At 36.7% G+C, this 18800-nt stretch overlaps 1 protein-coding gene across 2 annotated transcripts in view; it reads left to right on the forward strand.

Annotated features, from left to right (window-relative positions):
• The window catches only part of SNX6 (sorting nexin 6), a 29939-nt gene that overhangs the window by 4237 nt on the left and 6902 nt on the right, over positions 1-18800 (forward strand). For both annotated transcript variants that reach the window (XM_083350743.1, XM_083350744.1), the window contains 7 exons: positions 2840-2944; positions 3556-3666; positions 5778-5899; positions 8577-8700; positions 10568-10663; positions 12944-13049; positions 13440-13515. In XM_083350743.1, coding sequence (XP_083206869.1) covers positions 2840-2944; positions 3556-3666; positions 5778-5899; positions 8577-8700; positions 10568-10663; positions 12944-13049; positions 13440-13515 — 740 coding nt within the window. The remainder of the gene's footprint in view (positions 1-2839; positions 2945-3555; positions 3667-5777; positions 5900-8576; positions 8701-10567; positions 10664-12943; positions 13050-13439; positions 13516-18800) is intronic.

Raw genomic sequence — 18800 nt, forward strand, 5'->3', positions numbered from 1 at the left:
TTGTGTGTTGCTAGCCAAAGAAAAATCACTTTTACTCAGTTCTGGCAAATTTACCTAGGTTTGGGAAAAACTGGTATAAAACTTCAAGCCTGATTAATGCAGTAGCATTATTTTTGAAGGGAAAAAAATCTTAGGGAAAGGCCTGGACAAGATAATAGAGATATTTGCATACATATGCAGTGCAAAGTTTTACGTATTATTTAAAAATTGCAGGAATTTGGGACCTTGTACTATAAGTTTGAATGGAAACAAGGAAGCTGATTCTAATTCTGGAGATTTTTAATAGAAGCTTAAGTTACACTCTAATTTTGTGTCAAACAAGTAATAGAAATATAGGAAATTTACATTGCTGCTTGGAGGTCAATTTTATTTAAGAAAAATCTTTTCTTTGAACCTTATGTCTGATAATTCATAATTAAATCAGGTGTTTTAAATTTGTGTTTTAAGTTCTTTTAAAACCATTTCAGACAAATGGTTGTCCTGTCTCTTCTTAAAAACTTCCAGTGTTGGAGCATTCACAATTTCTGGAGGCAGGTTGTTCTACTGAGTAATTGTCCTAACTAAGAAGAAATTTTCTGACAATTAGAACAATTACCGTAATCAGTGGAACAACCTGCCTCCAGAAGTTGTGAATGCTTCAACACTGGAAGTTTTTAAGAAGACACAGTCTGAAATGGTATAGGGTTTCCTGCCTGAGCAGGGGGTTGAAGTTACTACAAGACCTCCATGGTCCCAACTCGATGATGATGATTTATTACATTTCACTGAATTGTTTTAATATTAAATATGAATGTAGCCCTATATTTTGCTGTACAATTAATCCTTAAACTGAATCTATGCTTCCTATTGAGGGGAAGGACAGAAAAAGTGGCAATAGTTAAGAGCAGGAGCTGTTGAAAACTGGTGCTAATTAGGAAAATTACCCTGTGGTCATTGCAGGTTTTTGTGGACTTCACTCACACATGTGATCCAAAACTATTTCAAATATCATGCAACACTTACAGCAGAAGCAGCAACTTCTGTTATTGGAGGCAACAAGTTCTTTCTGAGAATTAGTGCCAAAATCTCTAACAGAAGTTAATTGGGAGGTGAAAGAGTCTCTTGTGGACACCCACGAAGTACATGTTGCTCATGAAACACTACTTGCATTTATTTTAGTGTTTTAGAAAAACAATACATCTTTGTAGGGGAGCTAACTAACTTACTCTGTTAAAAATATGTGTTGGGAATTTATGCATTAGTGAATTATTTTATTCCATGGTAATGAAGTTACAAAGGAAGAACTGAAAAATTAAAGTTAAGAGATATGTTCCAATTTGTATCTCTTTTGTGTTTAATATTCTAGTACAGGGCTTTTCAACCTCTTCACCCATTGTACCACTTTCAGGATATGGCAACATCCGAGTACCACCAGTCACCTAGCAAGGTGTCAAAAAGTTGATGAACAAAAAAAAGGGAAAAAAGTGATGAAGTACAGGTAGTCCTCGACTTACAACAGTTCGCTTAGTGACTGTTCAAAGTTACAATGGCACTGAAAAAGTGCCCCTCAAGCCACAGCCAAGCAAGACGCCTGCCTGCCTGGCAGTGTTCTTCCTCCTGTCCAAGGTTTTCATTGTTGTGAGCATTTCTGTTGAGGATTGGCAGCAGGGATGGGGTGGGGGGTATTTGGTTTTTATTCCCCCCCCCCCTCGTCTGCTGGGTGGTTGCAGCAGGTTTGGGTCACTTCACATGACCCTGGGACACTGTGACCGTTATAAATATGAATCAGTGCTGCAACATTCCAGCTGATCGTCGCTTCTTCTGGCTCAGTAGAAGCACCAGGATCAGTGCCAAGCTCCAGCTGGAGCCTGGCGCTGATCCTGGCACTTCCGCTGATCCCTGACAGCCACGAAGAAGCGCTGATCCTGGCGCTTCCGCTGAGCCCTGACAGCCCTGCAGATCCAGCTGTCTCTCGCTCTGGCTTGCGCTGTGCTGCCACCGGTTCAGCTCATTCTCCTCCCCTGCTACCACTTTTCTAGGATGGTTGCGTACCACCTGCCAGGTACCAATGTACCACAGGTGGTACCTGTACCACTGGTTGAAAGGCCCTGTTCTAGTACTTAAAATCTCATAGCATCTAATGATATGCTGCAAATCTTTAAGAATAAAAACAAACATGCAATATTTAACCTAACTTACAAACGTTATATTTTAGGTATGAGACCTCTCCTTTAAAAGGAATTCTGCCTGCTATGTATGCAAATATTCTTTAGATGTCAAGCAAAAATACTTGTATTCATGTAAACAATTGTAGTTTTAGCATAATTAATATTTGAATTGTTTGTTACTTTGACTCTGATGTATATTAGTGCATTTCAATTTTCAACATTAGTTGTTTATAATGGGAGAAATCTTCTATTGCCAACATGTAGCAACTAGTAGTATGCTTCCTTGATGCTAATTGAGCCATTAGGCTGGAAAAGGTTCCTAACCTCTGCTATAGAATTCAAATTTTATATCACTACAGATCAGAGGGAATGACGACAATAACAAATCTGCATATATTTACAAGTAAAATTTATGCTTTGTGTTGCTGACTGCTGTCATTCCCTCTAGTCCAGGGGTGTCAAACTGCTGGCCCACGGTTTTGACACGTCACAAAACCACCACACCCACTCCATTGCCGGCAATGGGGAAAAGGCTCCTATACGTTGCGTGACGTTGTGAGTTTGACATGTCTGCTCTAGTCTGTAGTGTTTTATAGTGTCTAATGTGGTTATTTCTAAGCTAAAGTACAATCAAAATCCAATACATTCTAATAAACTTTTGTGTCCCTTACTAATTAATTTTCCCTTTTTAGCTTAGAGCTGTTACTGTAGATCTGCAAACTGATGCTGCTTTGCAAGTGGACATTTCAGATGCTCTTAGTGAAAGGGACAAAGTCAAATTCACTGTTCATACAAAGGTAATCCTTGACATTGCTTTTATTTATAGTATAATTGATTTTTTTAAAAGGTAAATCTTATTGTGTGAAGATTAAATGTAGTGAGATCTCATTTTAATGAAGCAGTTATAGAAGGTGCTTTGGTTATATCCAACATAATCAAAAGTCCAGTAAACTGAGACATTCTTATATTTGAGTTGATGGTTATTGGTATAATATGCTTAACATACATATTTTGTCATTGGCTTGATGTAATTTGCAGTATAATGTGGTTAATTTCATGTGAAGTCTGTTGCATTGAGATTCCCAAAAATGGATTTTTACTGTATAATATTTTGATGTCTTAATGCAAGATTAGGTTGATAATACACTTTTACTATGTAATATACATGAACAAAGATTTACTATGCTATGTGCAAGGGAATGGATATCAAACCTGCTCTTGGATTTCTATGTACCCCCCCCCCCATAGTTGTTTAATTATTTTTTGCTTTGAATGCCATATTTCTGAATCTGTTATGGTTGAGGTATATATACTTTATTCTGTACTTTACTCTAAAGAGATATTTGTATTATTGTATTGCCATGAGGTAAAGCACTTATTATTTCATTAATTCTATTTTGTTTTGCAGAGTTCTTTACCAAATTTTAAACAAAATGAATTTTCAGTTGTCAGACAACATGAAGAGTTTATCTGGCTTCATGATTCCTTTGTTGAGAATGAAGATTATGCAGGCTACATTGTAAGTAATACTTTTTTCCAAAGAACTGTAAGAAGAGGATCTGACAGTAGGAAATGTTGCTCCCGTACTTCCTGTTGAAGGCGCGTACCACAGAATGTTTCATAAAACTTTATTCTTCTGAAAATAAACTCAGATGTTTGGAAGAATTCCAGGACACAGTTCTTACTTAGTTTCCCACTTGCTGCATCAGCCTTTTTTGCTGCTTAACCCAGGATCTTTCAGTGTCTTAATATTTCACTTCTGATTTACAAACAATAAGAACAACAAACTGCACTGAAGCATCCAGTTGATTTATTGCTGCAATTAAGGGAGGAGGTATTTAGAGATTCTGAAATACTGCTCTTCAATAAAAGGCATAAAGAATTATTAGGCTATGGACTTTTGAAGTGGAAGTGTGCAGGTTTTCAACATAATAAATAAAATTACTGTAAAAGTAGGAATATGAAATGTATTACCTGTAACAAAAGGGCAGTGATTTAATATGAAGGAAAAGCAACATGCTTTTCGAATGCACTACTAATAGTGATTTCTAGTCTTAGAGCCGTGGTGGCGAACCTATGGCATGGGTGCCACAGGTGGCATGCAGAGCCCTCTGTGGGCACGTGCCCTCGCCCTAGGCCTTCAGCTTGGTTTTATAAAACCTTTTTGCTTTAGGCCTCTGCCGCCGTGTTAAAAAAAAAGGTTTAATCAATCAATTTCAACTTCTCATGGGGGGAAAAAAAAGTTCTCGCAAAGTTGGAATTGATTGAACTTTTTAGTCCCACTCAGTCTGCCGTTACCACTGCAGCCACACCCACCCAAATGGGCCACGCCCACCCAATTGGCCAAACCCACCCAGTACCCGATGATACATAAGTGGGTTTTGGGTTGCAGTTTGGGCACTTGGTCTCTAAAAGGTTCGCCATCACTGTCTTAGAGAATTGTGCTTAATTATTAGAGATTGAATGTTGTAAGAAGTAAAATAAATTTGTCTTTAAAATAGTTAATCAACAATAAGAATATTCTTTTAGCAACACATTTGTATATTTTTAATTGGAATATAAATTCAATTGTACCCATTTGTTTTTATTTCTGCAGCTAAATATTTTAACAATATTTCTTGTTGATTTAGCTGTAGTAGGCAGATTTACTTCAGTGGTCTTTCTTTTTTATACCAAGAGAATAAATTATACTGCTGTAATACCTGGTCAATAAGCAAATAGTTCAGGGTGATTGATATGGGGATATATTGGTAAGAAAGTTTGCCTAAGAGACATTAGAGTTTTTACTTCTTGAAAATTAAATTCCCAGAATAAAAGTACATCTGCTATTGCAATGAAAAACGCCTGATAACTATCAAAGCCAAATGAGGAAGATGACACATATTCCTGAGTCCAGTACTTTGATCGGTTTTTCACTGTTGCACAGTGTAGCACTAATTATTTGGGAGGATAATATTACACATTTTATAGCGTATTTTCAGTGAGATCACTATGAAGAAAAAAGTTTTGTTAATTACAAATTTTTAGCTACATTTAATATTTTATATATTGCCAATTAACGACTGAATGGCTAGGGCAGGGTTAGGCAACCTTGGCTCTTTTAGGACTCGTGGACTTCAACTCCCAGAATTCCTGAGCCAGCCATGCTGGCTCAGGAATTCTGGGAGTTGAAGTCCACGAGTCCTAAAAGAGCCAAGGTTGCCTACCCCTGGGCTAGGGTTTAAATTTCATTGACTTTTTTTTAAAGACACTTGAATCTAATTTAAACTTTCCAGTAATCATACTTAATTTTTGTATGCTATTTAGAACTGCTTGAAAGAATTTTTGATTTAAAATGCCCCATACTGATTTTTGACAGATGCAGCATATATTTTAAAATATGTCTCTTTCATAATATGAATTCTATAAGCATAATTGGAATAGGAAATACATGTTATCTTGAAAGAAGTGTTTTAAAACAATGCTGAAGTGGATTGCATAAATAAATTGTTAATGAAATTGAAGTAACATTGGTCTTTGTCTTAATGTAGTGGACAGTATAAAGCAAGAGGTTTGTGTTTGTGTTTATGCTTATCCAAAGAGTTTTCACTCTGGAAAATTTAAAAATAAACTGATCAACTCATTTGTCAGATACCACCAGCGCCACCGAGGCCTGACTTTGATGCTTCAAGAGAAAAATTGCAGAAGCTTGGTGAAGGAGAAGGATCCATGACTAAAGAAGAATTTACTAAGATGAAGCAAGAATTAGAAGCGTATGTGCATAGTTTTTTATATTTACAACTCTAGATCTTTCTAGAAGTTTCAGGCACATTGACATATTTGCCTATGACTGCTGAATGTCTTGCCTGTACAGGGAGTGCAGAATTATTAGGCAAATGAGTATTTTGACCACATCATCCTCTTTATGCATGTTGTCTTACTCCAAGCTGTATAGGCTCGAAAGCCTACTACCAATTAAGCATATTAGGTGATGTGCATCTCTGTAATGAGAAGGGGTGTGGTCTAATGACATCAACACCCTGTATCAGGTGTGCATAATTATTAGGCAACTTCCTTTCCTTTGGCAAAATGGGTCAAAAGAAGGACTTGACAGGCTCAGAAAAGTCAAAAATAGTGAGATATCTTGCAGAGGGATGCAGCACTCTTAAAATTGCAAAGCTTCTGAAGCGTGATCATCGAACAATCAAGCGTTTCATTCAAAATAGTCAACAGGGTCGCAAGAAGCGTGTGGAGAAACCAAGGCGCAAAATAACTGCCCATGAACTGAGAAAAGTCAAGCGTGCAGCTGCCAAGATGCCACTTGCCACCAGTTTGGCCATATTTCAGAGCTGCAACATCACTTGAGTGCCCAAAAGCACAAGGTGTGCAATACTCAGAGACATGGCCAAGGTAAGAAAGGCTGAAAGACGACCACCACTGAACAAGACACACAAGCTGAAACGTCAAGACTGGGCCAAGAAATATCTCAAGACTGATTTTTCTAAGGTTTTATGGACTGATGAAATGAGAGTGAGTCTTGATGGGCCAGATGGATGGGCCCGTGGCTGGATTGGTAAAGGGCAGAGAGCTCCAGTCCGACTCAGACGCCAGCAAGGTGGAGGTGGAGTACTGGTTTGGGCTGGAATCATCAAAGATGAGCTTGTGGGGCCTTTTCGGGTTGAGGATGGAGTCAAGCTCAACTCCCAGTCCTACTGCCAGTTTCTGGAAGACACCTTCTTCAAGCAGTGGTACAGGAAGAAGTCTGCATCCTTCAAGAAAAACATGATTTTCATGCAGGACAATGCTCCATCACACGCGTCCAAGTATTCCACAGCGTGGCTGGCAAGAAAGGGTATAAAAGAAGGAAATCTAATGACATGGCCTCCTTGTTCACCTGATCTGAACCCCATTGAGAACCTGTGGTCCATCATCAAATGTGAGATTTACAAGGAGGGAAAACAGTACACCTCTCTGAACAGTGTCTGGGAGGCTGTGGTTGCTGCTGCACGCAATGTTGATGGTGAACAGATCAAAACACTGACAGAATCCATGGATGGCAGGCTTTTGAGTGTCCTTGCAAAGAAAGGTGGCTATATTGGTCACTGATTTGTTTTTGTTATGTTTTTGAATGGCAGAAATGTATATTTGTGAATGTTGAGATGTTATATTGGTTTCACTGGTAAAAATAAATAATTGAAATGGGTATATATTTGTTTTTTGTTAAGTTGCCTAATAATTATGCACAGTAATAGTCACCTGCACACACAGATATCCCCCTAAAATAGCTATAACTAAAAACAAACTAAAAACTACTTCCAAAAATATTCAGCTTTGATATTAATGAGTTTTTTGGGTTCATTGAGAACATGGTTGTTGTTCAATAATAAAATTAATCCTCAAAAATACAACTTGCCTAATAATTCTGCACTCCCTGTATTAAAATAATGGAAGATTTGACATTGAAATTTGAAAACTACCTAAAATGGAGTGAGAAAATTACTTCCTTCTAAAAGATCAGTGTCCTATTTTGTATATGACAGGAAAAATGAAATGTATATGTGTTTTTAATTTCTACATACCTGAAAATACATGATTATGACAGTCATTTTAAGGTAGTTAAGCTAATTTAGTAGCACTTGTTTTGCTTGCTTGATGCATCTTTTAAAGGCATCTTTGTATTTCAGTTTAACTCTGCCTTTCCCAGCTTGCTTGTTTTCCCAGGTACGTGGACTTCTTCTTACAGAATGCCTGTCAGTCTAACCTTTTCTGAGAATTCTAGAAGTTCTGCTCTGATAGGCAACCATTGAGCTAGATTAATGCTAGTTGTATTGTGCCATTTCTTTCATTGATTCTGCTTTTGACTTCTTTCACTGTTAAGTACTTCATTTATGAAGGTAATTTAGGGGCTATTAAACCAGCTTCCAGCATTGTCAGAATAAGGAAGAAAATGATATTTGGTCATTAATCTGACCTGGTATCTCTTATAGGAGAGAGTTGTGGGGGTCCTGGAAAAAGGAAAAATGACAGAAATTACTTCATTCTGCTGAGTAATGCCTTCGGTCAGTAAAGGAACAATAGTTGGATATTCTGAATGTTTACTCTCAGCTATTAGGGGATAGTGAGAATTTAAGAGAAGGAAACTCCTTTACTTCCCCTACAACATGGGTGTCAAACTTGCCATGTGACGTGTCATGACGTACCGTGACCATTGCTGGCATTGGGGTAGGCGCGGTTTCTGCATGATGCAACTGGCCCATGGGCCAGCAGTTTGACGCCCCTGCCCTACAAAGAACTGGTGGTCTTTCTATTAGCCTGTTTGAAATTCCTCTTTAGTTTGATTAATTTTAATTTTTTTCTTTTAATTAAATGCAACTAACCGCCATTTTGTTGAAATCTATTGTTTTTCATGCAGAAACACTTTTACAAAATAATATCACTTTTCATATTTAGGGAATACTTGGCAATCTTCAAAAAGACAGTAGCTATGCATGAAGTCTTCTTATGCCGTGTAGCTGCTCATCCCATTTTGAGGAAGGATTTAAACTTCCATGTCTTCTTGGAATATAATCAGGATGTGAGTACTGGAATACATCATAAAAACCATCTGCGCTTATTCAGAAAACAATATATTCATAATATTGAAAAATTGTAGAGTGCTACATTCATTTTAGAATTAGGTGCTTTTTGTTAAGTAAAATTCAATATAAGGTATATAAATAAATTCTTCCTTTTAAAATATGTGAACACATTGGTTAAAATTAGCATCCAAAAACAAGTCTTCATAAAGAAAGAACAGCATGATCTCTGCAGTAAGACCTCTTGTCCCATTCAATAATTTTTTTTGAAAAAAAAAAGGATATGCCAGTTCTAAAAATGATTGGGTATGTTCCTTACAGAGATCAAACTTTGATAAGAATAATAAGAACCATTCTCTTAGGAATCAGAGAGGTTAAAATGCAAAAGATGAAATGAGATAAAACATTGACAGCTTTTCCAGTAAAGGATAGCAAGGAGGAAGTAGAGGAATTGCTAACAGTGAAATTGGAAGGGTGTAGTATTCATTTGTGTTTTCATATTAATGCAAAGTTAATGTGAGAGCCAAAATGGTTTCTCAGATAGGGAGAACTGGTAATAAAACAGCAAGTGAAAGTTGGCATAAATATGGGATATCGTTAGGGAGGGGAATTTCTAACTTTGTATTTTCCAGATAAAAAGATTTTGAGTTATGATAATTGTGCGGAAATGACAAAACAGAAAATGTCTCTGGGTGATAATGAAGAAATCGAAATGCAGTTGATCTTCCATTATTTGGGATTCCATAAAATAAAATGAAAAGAAATCATAAAACCCCAAAACCAGTACTTTAGTTGTGAACATGCACAGAGTGGGGGAAAATCTGCATGTCTCCAGTTGAAAATCAGTATTCATTGATTCAGTGTTTTGGCAACTTTATAGAATACCATGAATAACGAGATATGACTACATGGGTTGTACTACACTTCTCTCTAATACCTACTGAGAAATCACATTTGAAATGAACATTTCTGTTGAACTCATTTCAAGGGATGTATTAATGAACTTTTACAGAAATCCAATAGCCAAATGATAGAACTGGAGCAGTTTTATATGCAAAGCAAGACTTGCTAGCAGTTTAACATGCATAATCAAGAGAATGTTAATAACATCTTTTTTTCTCAAATTCTAGAACGGGATCATCAACTAACTGATTAGCAATAAATTCAGGCTAAAGTGTTGCTTCACTAATGTATATTCAAAATTTGAGAATTGATATTATTGAATTTGTTGATGGCTACTAGTTTCTAAAAATAGGATTACATAGATTAATAATTGCTAGTTGATGTAATTATATAATTATATAAGAGGTATGCTGTTTCTGTTTATCAGTTGTTGGTACACAGTCATAGTAGAATGCAGTTGTCTTTGTACTCTATTGAGATTTCCAGAAGTGTGTTTTTAGTCATGGAGTAAAATGATCAACCTTCCATGATTGCTACAGAAATCTAGGAATCCACAAATAGGTGATTGGATGCTTATTTTGGAGAAAGCTACACTAGATAGACCATAGTTTATAGTAATGCATTTTAAAAAGTATAATGTTTTACATAATACATATTTTTCATTGAAATATTTCAGCTATCTAGAAGAATACATGCTTTCTAAAAAGTCAAAATGAAATTCAAATATACAACTATCTCTAAAGTATTGCATCTAATAAATAAGAAAGTAAACACATCAAAATCCACAGTAACTGGGTAGTGAATGAAATTTTACTGTGCAAAGGTAGAAATGAAAATGATACAACATTCTAGTTTATCTTTAGTGAAAACTGGTTTCATTTTATATCTGCAGCTTTCAAGTAATAACAAAAATATCCCTGAATTGAAAAAAGTAAACTTACAGTATGCATTTCTCTATTTCAGTTGAGTGTTCGGGGAAAAAATAAGAAAGAGAAACTTGAAGACTTTTTTAAAAACATGGTTAAGTCTGCTGATGGTGTCATTGTTTCAGGAGTAAAGGTGATCTTTAAGCAATTTTAAAGCCATTTCTGAGTATTGTTCAAAGATATGAATTTAAATAATTTGCAAGAGGAATATATCTCAAGTAATTTACAGACAACTTGTATACAAAGAGTAGCTCTTTCCAACACACCATTGGTTTGCAATATATCTAGTGTTCTAAATTTCTGGGGGATCTTGGGTGAGGAACCCTCTGGTAGCACTGGATCTTTTTAGCTTTCCTGAATGAATTGAAACTTGCTCTCTCTGTCCTTCTGGATATAGAAATTTCAGGATGATTCTGTTCATTCCCTTGGACTGCTGCAGAGATGAGGCGTATATTTTTCCATATGAGATCAATCCATCTAATCTTGAAATGCTTGCCAAAGTAATAATTTCAGAATTTTCTCATTTTATATCTGCAGCTTAAATTATATGGGCTAAATGGCATTCTCAGTCTAAGGATCTCCAACTTTGACAGGTCATTGGAAATACTTAGAATTTTAAAAACTTATTATGGGCAATCTGTCCCTACTGGTATGTTCAGTCACAAAGTTGTTGTTGTTAGCTGCGAAGTCGTGTCCGACTCATCGTGACCCTATGGACAATGTTCCTCCAGGCCTTCCTGTCCTCAACCATATTCTGGAGTACATTTAAGCTCACGCCTACTGCTCCAGTGACTCCATCCAGCCACCTCATTCTCTGTCGTCCCCTTCTTCTCTTGCCCTCAATCTTTCCCAGCATTAGGCTCTTCTCCAGTGAGTCCTTCCTTCCCATTAGGTGGCCAAAGTATTTGAGTTTTAGCTTCAGGATCTGGCCTTCTAAAGAGCAGTCAGGGTTGATCTCCTCTAGGACTGACCGGTTTGATCGCCTTGCAGTCCAAGGGACTCGCAGGAGTCTTCTCCAGCACCATAGTTCAAAGGCCTCAATTCTTTGGCGCTCAGCCTTTTTTATGGTCCAGCTTTCACTGCCATACATTGCAACTGGAAAGACCATAGCCTTGACTATACGCACTTTTGTTGACAGGGTGATGTCTCTGCTTTTTAGTGTGCTGTCTAGATTTGCAATTGCTTTCCTCCCCAGGAGCAAGCGTCTTTTAATTTCTTGGCTACAGTCCTCATCTGCAGTGATCTTGGAGCCCAGGAAAATAAAATCTGTCACTACCTCCATTTCTTCCCCATCTATTTGCCAGGAATTGAGAGGGCCGGATGCCATGATCTTGGTTTTCTTAATGTTAAGTTTCAACCCAAGTCACAAAGTACTAATACATTAAAAACAGTTCTCCAACCTTCCAAATTACTGCGTGCACATGCACGCAAACGGGGCCACAGCCACTGGCACAGTACTACCAGCCATGTTCATGCATGTGCTGGCGCCATGCGCATGTGCAAACGGCCATGTACCCTGCGGCAGCTAGCGCCCATTCACACATGCGCAAACGGGCCATGCACACACACCCAGTTCTAGTGGGCTGTTCATGCATGCGCAAACCGCGCACATGCGCTGGCGTCCCCGTTTGCACCCGTGCACGTATGCAAACGGGCACAGGCACGAGTGGGAGGAATGCGCGCCCACACGTGCACACCCTGGCCAGCCATTTCCATGGCCCACTGGCCAAGAGCCTACAGCCTGGTACCAGGCCGCAGCCCATAGGTTGGGGACCCCTGCATTAAAAGTTGCTCTCCACCATTTCCTCTAATCTTCTGTGGAAGTAGGAACATTTCCAAACATTGTCATTCAGAAGTATTCTACTTATACCATATAATTGGTGCATGATTCCTATAAGACAAAATGGATTCTTGCTCTCAAAGTTTTTAGATGTAAAACTGGGAGAAACACAGAAAAGAAATATTTTCATATTTATATAATTACAAGTCACTTTCCTTTCTATACTTACATATTACATAGCTTGGTGGATTAAAATATTTTTTTCTGCTTTTCCCAACTTGGTGTCCTTCAGATGGGCTGAAAATTTGCAGCTGTCAATGGTAATGTTAGAGAACGTTTTTGAACTCTACAATCCCATTTCACCAGAATTGTTGTGTCTGGTGTTATTTTATTTGAGCTTTAGTGACATAGAAATACTTTAAATATCAGTATATTAAAATGCTACTCTGGGTATTTTTTTGAGTGGTAAAATTGGGAATTTAACAAGCATCATTGTAATTATGGATATGTAACTGCTGTTTCTACAGTGGATCTTTTTTATCTTGAAGGCAGTTATATTTTAACTTGTTCAATAAAAATAAATCGCTTCTCTTCAAATTATTCTGCTTACTTTTGATTTATCTTGGCATGCAGGATGTAGATGATTTTTTTGAACATGAAAGAACATTCCTTGTAGAATACCATAACCGTGTCAAGGATTCCTCTCTCAAGTCTGATAAAATGACAAGATCCCACAAAAGTAAGTTTCCTGCTGATGCCTAGAAAGTATTTTGGGGGCATTAGGATAAGTATCATTAAGTTGTAAAATATTGTTTGTAGATTCCATTTTATGTGATAAAAATGTTTGATTAGGACTAAGATCAAATATGGAAGAGACAAATTGTATTTTATTCTTTTTTATCTGTGTTTGAAGAATTTTCTGATGTTAACCAAATATTGCCTGAACTTTTGTTTATATATTCCAAATAAGTTTTGAGATTTAAGAGAGGAGTGACTTTAAAGAAGATGGGATGCCTGGGAATATGAATCAAATGGCTGCTCTTAAAATTGTGGGTGTACTTCATACACAAATATAATTAACATAGAAAATCAATATAAAATTTAATGCCACATCTTTTTTCTTTTTCAGATGTTGCAGATGACTACAATAGAATTGGTTCTTCATTATATGCATTGGGAACACAGGACTCCACAGATATATGCAAGTAAGTCTCTCTTAAAAGATACATAACTTACAGAAATTATAGCACATGATTTTGAATATTTTTAAATTGATGTGCATACCATGTGGTAATTTCAGCTATTTTTCTCTCAACTTTGTACTTGGCTTTATGAAAATCCCTGCCATAGTTCTGAACAGATTTTGTAAGTAGATCTTACATTTGGAGAATGTTACTTTACAAAATGCTACTTCTGTACATTGAATAATTTATGTACTTTCCTACATATGTGATAGATATAGGGCTAAGTTGTAAAGTCTTATACAATAAACAAAATTAAGATATTTATTAAGAGTAGTATACTATTTTTTAAAGTTTTATTGATTTTCTAATTTTACATTTAAATACTTAAAAAGCAATGTGGTGGCTGGGTTAAATGACAATTCAATAACATACAAGTATCTTTAGTACAAGTCTCAAACTACTACATTAAATATTTCCTCTCTTTTCCCCTTAGTATTTACTGTCTCATGTTTAATGCAATTCTTATTATATCAATTAAATAAAAATTAACTTTCTTACATTTATCAATAATTTTTAGTTTACATATATCCTGGTTATTTTAACATTCAATCTTTATAGACAATCAATGTCCTAATTAGTTTTTCCTGATTTTTAGTTTCCCATTAATATTTAAATTTAACATTTAATATTTATAATTTCCAAGTTTTAAATAGCCCCAGTTTCCTTTACCACAATTCATCACAAAATCTAATGTTCAGAATACACATCTTATCTATTTGAATATATTCTATTTCTCACCATCTTACATCAACTAATTAATAATATAGTATAACATTCTTATTTTCTGTTAACTTCCAAATGCCTTAAATTTAATAACCAAAATTTCTCTTATTTCAACATTAAATACTTCCTCTTTTTCTCTTGATGTCTACTATCTTATATTTCAGCTAGTAGTTTTTAGTATAACAGCTAAGTAAAAACATATATCTTAATTACTTTTACATTAAACCTTTATAAGCAAATCAATATTCAAATTTAACTTTTAATACTTCCAAGTTTTAAATGACCAAAGTTTTCTTTTTCTCAGCTTATAACAAAATCTAGTATTCAAAGTACTTGCCTATTTGAGTATGTTCTATTTTAATTCTCACTGATAAGTCAAAACCCCAATTTTCTTCAGCCTTATTCTAGCTTGCTTTCTTTGCCAACTTGGCTTCCATGTCTGTGCTTTTAAGTCATTGAATAGATCTCCCTGTATTATTATATGTAAGCCGCCCTGAGTCTTCGAAGAAGGGCGGGATATAAATGGAAATAAAATAAAATAAAATAAATAAATATATATATTGTTTGAAGTAGAAAAGGCCATCCGGTCACCATTTTTTTTGAAGGACTAATAAATAGTCTATTTTTCCCTCTCGACATAATTGTCCTGAAATGTTTATCTTCCCTTCAGTCTGTTCTTCTTCTTGATCCTCAAGTTTCTTCTGGTTTATATAGAAAGTCTTTTCCCTTTTCCATGTTGTCAGTCTATTTTTTGGGTTTTCCATTAACTGTGTTTGTCGATCATTTGGATCTTCTATCATACTATTTAATTGTTCCACTTCTATTATATTCTGTGTAGTTGATTCTTTAGTTGTAATTAAAGTTTGGGTTCGTATATCTAGGTTGACATCTTGTTCTTTTCTTTAGCTTATTTCATTAGCTATAAGAATAGTTTCATAAATTTCTTTCAACATAAAGAAAATCTGTTCCTGATCTTCATCCATGTTCTCTTAGTAAAGTGTTAAGTTAAAAGCTTTACAATCAGAGAATGAAAATAATTTTGTCACTGAGTATAGAACACAGCTGGGCTTCTCACAGCTGATATCTGTCAAGGTTGCAAAAGTCTTACCTATAGTCTGGGCTTCAAGCCAAGTCTCTTTTAGACAATTAACAGGTTGTAATATCAGGTTTAGCCACAAGATGTTGCCCATGCCATCTAGGGTTTTTTTTAAGTCCAAAGTTTTTATAATCCTTTTTCAAATTTTACTTCTTTTTTGTAAGTACAAACCCAAATCTTCAATAAAAATAAGTCTTAATCCACAGATTTTAGGAAGATAAAGATCCAGTTAGAATCCGGTTATTTTTGCGACGTTTTAAACTCCCCTGGATAGTCAGTCACATATGTTTTTAGAGGGTGGGATAGAATCTCCCTTTCCTCTCTCACAGGGGGAAAAATACTTTGGGCAGCTTATAAACGTAGAAAAAATAGTTAGGATTGAAGAGAGGTAGATCTCACCCAGTCTCATCCGTGGGGCTTTGTAGGTGCCTGGTGGTAAATTTGACTTCGGCTGTCTGCAGCCTAGTGACGGGCCATATTTCTATGGCTGGTCTTTCGTCCGCCGGTTTGGAAGCCTGCACCAGATTGAGAGGAAGGGCTACCGCCCTCTCACGATCAAGCGGGGATTCCCTCCTTGCTGGTTGCCCTTATAGGGCGACTTTTAACCCTTTCCAAGATCTCCCCCAGCGGTGCGAAATTGGACATGGAAGACAGAGCTCGCCTTCTGAATATCCACGGCAGTCGCAGCAGCAAACCAGAAGTCCCAAGAGTAGTATACTATTATTTCCTTTTGTAAATTATTTTTGAAATAATAGGGACTGTTAATCAATTTAGATTAAATACCCTTTGTTGCCATTGAAAATGCTTGAAAGATGTCTCTGGATAATAAGCTCTTAGTTGGTTTTCTTCAGGTTAGGTTTCTGTGGATTCTACTCCACACAATCTGATTTAGCAACAGATTCTGTACTGTAGTCTTTCTCTGTTCTAGTTGTTTTGCTGTTTATGGTTTATAAGATATTTGAGAATTGAGAATTCCCAGTGTTCTGTGATCAGAATTATTTCTCAGTCCTTCATGTGTTAAATCTTTGCTTCCTGCTTGAAGCTGATTGCATCACAGCACTGCTTTCTTCTCCTATCTGCCAATTTGATCTTCATTTTTATTTCCTTAGACTAGAAAGTTTGCTTTCTCAGTTTTCAGTTCTGCTGTCTTCAGTTACCACCACTACTACTACAAGTAATTTATTAATTTTATATGCAGCTCAATTCCTAGTAACTCTGAATGGTTTACAAATTGTTAAGCACTTTAAAACAAAATAACAAAGCAAAATAGAATAAAGATGATATAAATAACAAACACAGACGGTTTGTTAGGTAAAATAAAATGCACATGTTAGGTAAAATAAAATGCACACCACAGGCCTGGACGAAGAGATAGGACTTCAGGGCTCTTCAAAACACCAGTAGAGTAAGGTAAATGTTCCCCCGCACATGCGTGCTAGTCGTTTCCGACTCTAGGGGCCGGTGCGCATCTCCGTTTCAAAGCCGAAGAGCCAGCGCTTGTCCGAGGACGTCTCCGTGGTCATGTGGCCGGCATGACTAGACGTCAAAGGCGCACGGAACGCTGTTACTTTCCCACCGTAGTGGTCCCTATTTTTCTACTTGCATTTTTACATGCTTTCGAACTGCTAGGTGGGCAGAAGCTGGGACGAGTAACAGGCGCTCACTCTGTTACGCGGTGGTCGAACTTCATTCCTGAATGCTATAAAAGAATATAAAGATTCCAACATTTAAGCTTTCCTTTTTTAAAAAAAAATCTGTTCATCCAATTTATTGCTTTCTTTTCCAAGCTAAAATTGCAGTTGCGAACTTTTAGAACTGCTTTAATCCTGACTAAACAGATAATAATGTGCTGTCTCATGTCTGTTGAACAGCTTGAGGAAGGAAAAAGCATGTGTGCAATAAACTTAATACAGTAAACTTAGCCAGGTGGTCCAGTGAGATGTAAAGTTCCATTTAAAAAAAACCTAATTATTTAAAAATCTTACATAGCCTTGTATGATTTACACAGTTATCATCTTAGAGTCTGTTCTTCAGAAAGGTTTACAGAAATGAATCCTGCCCCCAATTAAAATCTTTTGAGGAGCTCCAGAAAAAGATAGTTAATGCTCATGAGGCAACAACCATAAGTCATCTGAAGATATTGAAAGAGCCCCAGAGCAAACAGTGAAAGATATGTAGGCTGTGCTTACATTGTTTAATGTCAGTTTTCCTGATTTCATTCTAAAGAATACACTAAACATGAGTTGTGTGCATGGTTGGATGAAAACCACTACTCTCTAGATGGCACATTGTTGCCCATTTAAAGTTTTGTCAAAGATGATCTGGATGTTTCAGCAGGCTTAGAGAGACCACAGTCTTCAAATTATAAAGCACACTGGAAGACATTGGCTCATGGTGGTGTCTGCCTATTATTTAGAGATACAGGGAGTGCAGAATTATTAGGCAAGTTGTATTTTTGAGGATTAATTTTATTATTGAACAACAACCATGTTCTCAATGAACCCAAAAAACTCATTAATATCAAAGCTGAATATTTTTGGAAGTAGTTTTTAGTTTATTTTTAGTTATAGCTATTTTAGGGGGATATCTGTGTGTGCAGGTGACTATTACTGTGCATAATTATTAGGCAACTTAACAAAAAACAAATATATACCCATTTCAATTATTTATTTTTACCAGTGAAACCAATATAACATCTCAACATTCACAAATATACATTTCTGACATTCAAAAACATAACAAAAACAAATCAGTGACCAATATAGCCACCTTTCTTTGCAAGGACACTCAAAAGCCTGCCATCCATGGATTCTGTCAGTGTTTTGATCTGTTCACCATCAACATTGCGTGCAGCAGCAACCACAGCCTCCCAGACACTGTTCAGAGAGGTGTACTGTTTTCCCTCCTTGTAAATCTCACATTTGATGATGGACCACAGGTTCTCAATGGGGTTCAGATCAGGTGAACAAGGAGGCCATGTCATTAGATTTCCTTCTTTTATACCCTTTCTTGCCAGCCACGCTGTGGAGTACTTGGACGCGTGTGATGGAGCATTGTCCTGCATGAAAATCATGTTTTTCTTGAAGGATGCAGACTTCTTCCTGTACCACTGCTTGAAGAAGGTGTCTTCCAGAAACTGGCAGTAGGGCTGGGAGTTGAGCTTGACTCCATCCTCAACCCGAAAAGGCCCCACAAGCTCATCTTTGATGATACCAGCCCAAACCAGTACTCCACCTCCACCTTGCTGGCGTCTGAGTCGGACTGGAGCTCTCTGCCCTTTACCAATCCAGCCACGGGCCCATCCATCTGGCCCATCAAGACTCACTCTCATTTCATCAGTCCATAAAACCTTAGAAAAATCAGTCTTGAGATATTTCTTGGCCCAGTCTTGACGTTTCAGCTTGTGTGTCTTGTTCAGTGGTGGTCG

Source organism: Vipera ursinii (assembly GCF_947247035.1).
Source record: "Vipera ursinii genome assembly, chromosome: 1".
In the NCBI taxonomy this organism is placed as follows: Eukaryota; Metazoa; Chordata; class Lepidosauria; order Squamata; family Viperidae; genus Vipera; species Vipera ursinii.